We start from the raw sequence: 3,604 nt of genomic DNA on the forward strand, positions 1-3,604 counted from the left end.
GCCATAGTCTAACGTTTTTCCTACTTGTTTAAATGTGAATTAATGTAATTAATAAATTGCATGTTATATCCGCATGTGTTGGATGCTACTAATTTGTAACTTCATGTTATATCCACACATGGTAAATGCTAGTGATTTGTGATGAGAAGTTAAGAACATTAAGATAAAAAAAAAAATCTTATAGGAACATGTTTCACTTGGAAAGAGGAAATTAATGTAAACAAATGGCAGTTATAATTTTTAGTATGGGTTCGGTAGGTTAATAATGAAGGAAATGCCATTTTGACAATGAAATCGTTTATTCATTTTTCTTTGCATCTTTTTCAAGCAAAACAAAACCCATCATTTATACTGAAATTTCAAAGAGAATTTAGAATTTAGCTACAAAATTCTCACTATACAACTTTTAAGTGATATCCAAACAAGATAATTGATATATTGCATGGTATCAAGTAATCAAATCAAGCTTAATTTTCTTAATTGAAAAGATAAATTGAGTGAATCTATTCGCAAAACTGTGTTAGATATATATTACAATTGTTACAATAGAAGAACAAATTCCCTCAAATTCATGATGCTAGGAACTTCATAGGAACATCTATCATATGGTACATATATTCAATTCAATATTAACATGATCACCGAGCTTAAATTAGGTAAGGAATGGAAGACAAGAATAAAATGCCATAAAATCTCGTGTAGAACAAAATATGCACAACATTCAATAAAAGAACCCTCTTCCATTTTCTTCCCTGCATAAGCTTGAACCCTCCATCATCACAATACCTATCCCTATCTCTATCCGAATTCCCCTAATCACTAAGTTTGAGGTACAACCTCTGTTTGGGAAGACAGATTACACCTTCTAAGTAATAGCATTCATGTCAAAGAATCAATCACCCTTGAGAGTTATCCCAATCAAACCTGGGTTGTGAATAGATCTCGTAATCAATTGGTCCATCAACAACATTTTCAATTGTTTGAACACCTTCCAAAAGAGTTGATTGAAGGCTATCACTACTAGAAGGCAACAATTTATACATGACCAACAATGCAAGAGTGAATATAGCTTGCAGCTTTGTGGAGTCACCTTGGACCGAGAAAAACAGCAGCATAGCCATCAAGAACAGATCGACGCAGATACGCATGATGAATATCACAGTATCGATTAGCCTCCCGTCGTTTCCTGCAGGGAAGCCACGAACACGATACACAAACAGAAAGTTGTACTTGTCAACTACATATCTGTACCCGAAATAGACGACACCAACAGGGACCACAAGTGGAGCAAATGAACAATACACTAAAGTCAGTGCAAATATTGTCAAATTGAAGGCATAATACTGTGCAAAATCAAAGGTTTGTTTCGGTGCAGGTGAGCTTCCGGTGATTGGATACACAGAAAGATCCTGTCCCTCTGGGTTATCCATACTGGAATTGTCATAAGCACTTTCATTTTGCATCAATGGTCTCTGAAGACCATTGGTGTCCTGGTTTTCTAGCTGGTATTCTTCACTTTGTTCGGGAACTAACTGAAGCATGTCATTCTTCCTAAACTTCTGAAGGTTTCTTTTGATCCAAGGAATCGGAGCCAAGAGATCATAAGATATACCTAAGAAAGTGCTAGTGATCAAGAATGCAAGCGAGGAGAGGCATGACTTCGACAGGAATGATGCACTCAAGTAATGCTCAATCCTCTTGCAATCTTCTCCATCTAAATAACACCGCCCCATCTTCAGGATTGCGCTCTCTAATGATGATTCTACCAAACCCCTCAAGATAATGAGGTTCACAAGGAAGAAGCAAACCATCTTCAATAGCGCTGCCTTTTGCTCCCCAGACACTGTCAAATGGCGTTCAAATTTCGATAGATAGGAAAGCACCGAAGGTATCACAATGTACATACTAACAAATATGATAACATTCGGCAGAAATTGGAAAACAAGGCTTGCAAGCCAGCTAGAGCTTTGCACCCAAGCCACCCAATTTTGTGCATTATCCATGGCTTCAGCATTGATGATCCTCCCAGCACTCTTAAGAGCACTGATCACAGCGAGTGGTGAACTAAAGAACAACAACGTAAGCATCAAGCATGTATTCACAAACACCCGACGCAACTTAAGCGAGAGCCTTGGCGTCCCCATGTTCTTCCAGTAAATATCAGTCGCCAAGGGGGCGCGTTCAACCTTCCACTGATTCCTCCTCAACCTCAGCTCCAACAGCGAAAAGAACTTCCCTATCCTCCTCCTCTTCTCATTCTGGAAATCCTGAACAGCCTTATTAGCAGTATACACATCCCTAAACATCACAAACGCAACTCCAGCGCCCGGCGCATGGCCCTCTTTATAATCAGCCAGCTCATTCTCCAGCTCAGCCCTAACCTCCTGTAACTTCCTCAACCGCTCATCATCCGTGTAACCAAATTTTGCCATCACATCAGCACAAAAACCCTTCCACCATTTCCAACAACAAATCAAACAATGCCTAGTTCCCTTCCAACCACCCTGCTCCACTCCACCACCTAAACCACCTTCACCACCATCATAATCATCATCCGGCAACAGCCGCGAATCCATCCTTGCAACCAGCCACGAAATTTCATCCCTAACACGCAACAATTCATTAGCCAAATCATCCAATGCACATAAATCCATTGGAACAATGACCTTATAAACCTTCCCTGGATACCTATACTGAAAATATTCATGCAGCACAGCCCTATCTGCACCTATAATCTTTGGCAATCCCTGCACCATGATGGTGAATATAGCAGTGGAATTCGAGGAAGGATCACTCAAATTACCAAAATTGTCCCTAAACCTAGTGATCCTCAACCGTTCTTGGATAGCGGAGATTCCGAAATGGACCAAAACAACGACGATTACGGTAAAGACGAAGTGGATCCAGAGAAGAGGCGAGCCTTTGGTGATGTGATTGATGGTAGTTTTGGAGAACTGGTCGTCAAGGATGGAGTCGCCAGCATAGAGGTTGAGAGGGAGGAGCAAGAGGAGTGCGGGGGCGGCGATGGAGAGAAGAACGGCGGCGCTTCCGCCCTCGATTAGGAGAAATTGAGCGGCGTCGGCGGAGATGTTAAGGAGATAGTCGATGTTGCCGTACCAGTTGGCATACGGGTCTCCGCCGCCGCCTTCGTCGCCGCCGGAGGAAGACGGCGGCGGGGGGAGTGGTATATCCATGACCGAAATTGCGATTTGGATTGAAGAAAAAAAAAGTAAGAATTAGGGTTTATGGAAATAAAATTTTGCGACTTTTTGGTGAGAATTGCGGTGGATTGAGTCCAACTGGGGTTGGATTTTCTTCATGGATCGGAGGGAGCTGGAATTTGCGGGGTTGAATCGGGGGTTAGGGTTAGGGTTGCGAAGAATTTGAGGAGAATTTTGATCCAAGAGGAAGAAGAGATTGGACAGAGATGTAATTTTTGGTTTTTTGTTTGTTTTTTCTGTTTTATTCGTTGCCTCCAAAAACTGCCAACTTTCTCACAAAACGACAAAAAAAACAAATACAAAACAATAAATTTTGATTAACTAATTGTGTGAATTGTTTAATATGGTTATTTAATTAAATTTATATGTTTAAATTTTTTAAA

General features: G+C 40.7%; 1 protein-coding gene across 1 annotated transcript; it reads right to left on the reverse strand.

The window, feature by feature from the left end:
* On the reverse strand, positions 505 to 3,446 carry LOC107643690 (CSC1-like protein At4g35870). The gene has a single exon (XM_016347415.2). It carries the CDS (start codon positions 3,192 to 3,194, stop codon positions 897 to 899), a length of 2,298 nt encoding a protein of 765 aa, XP_016202901.1. The 5' UTR covers positions 3,195 to 3,446; the 3' UTR covers positions 505 to 896.

Source organism: Arachis ipaensis, chromosome B01 (genome assembly GCF_000816755.2).
Source record: "Arachis ipaensis cultivar K30076 chromosome B01, Araip1.1, whole genome shotgun sequence".
In the NCBI taxonomy this organism is placed as follows: Eukaryota; Viridiplantae; Streptophyta; class Magnoliopsida; order Fabales; family Fabaceae; genus Arachis; species Arachis ipaensis.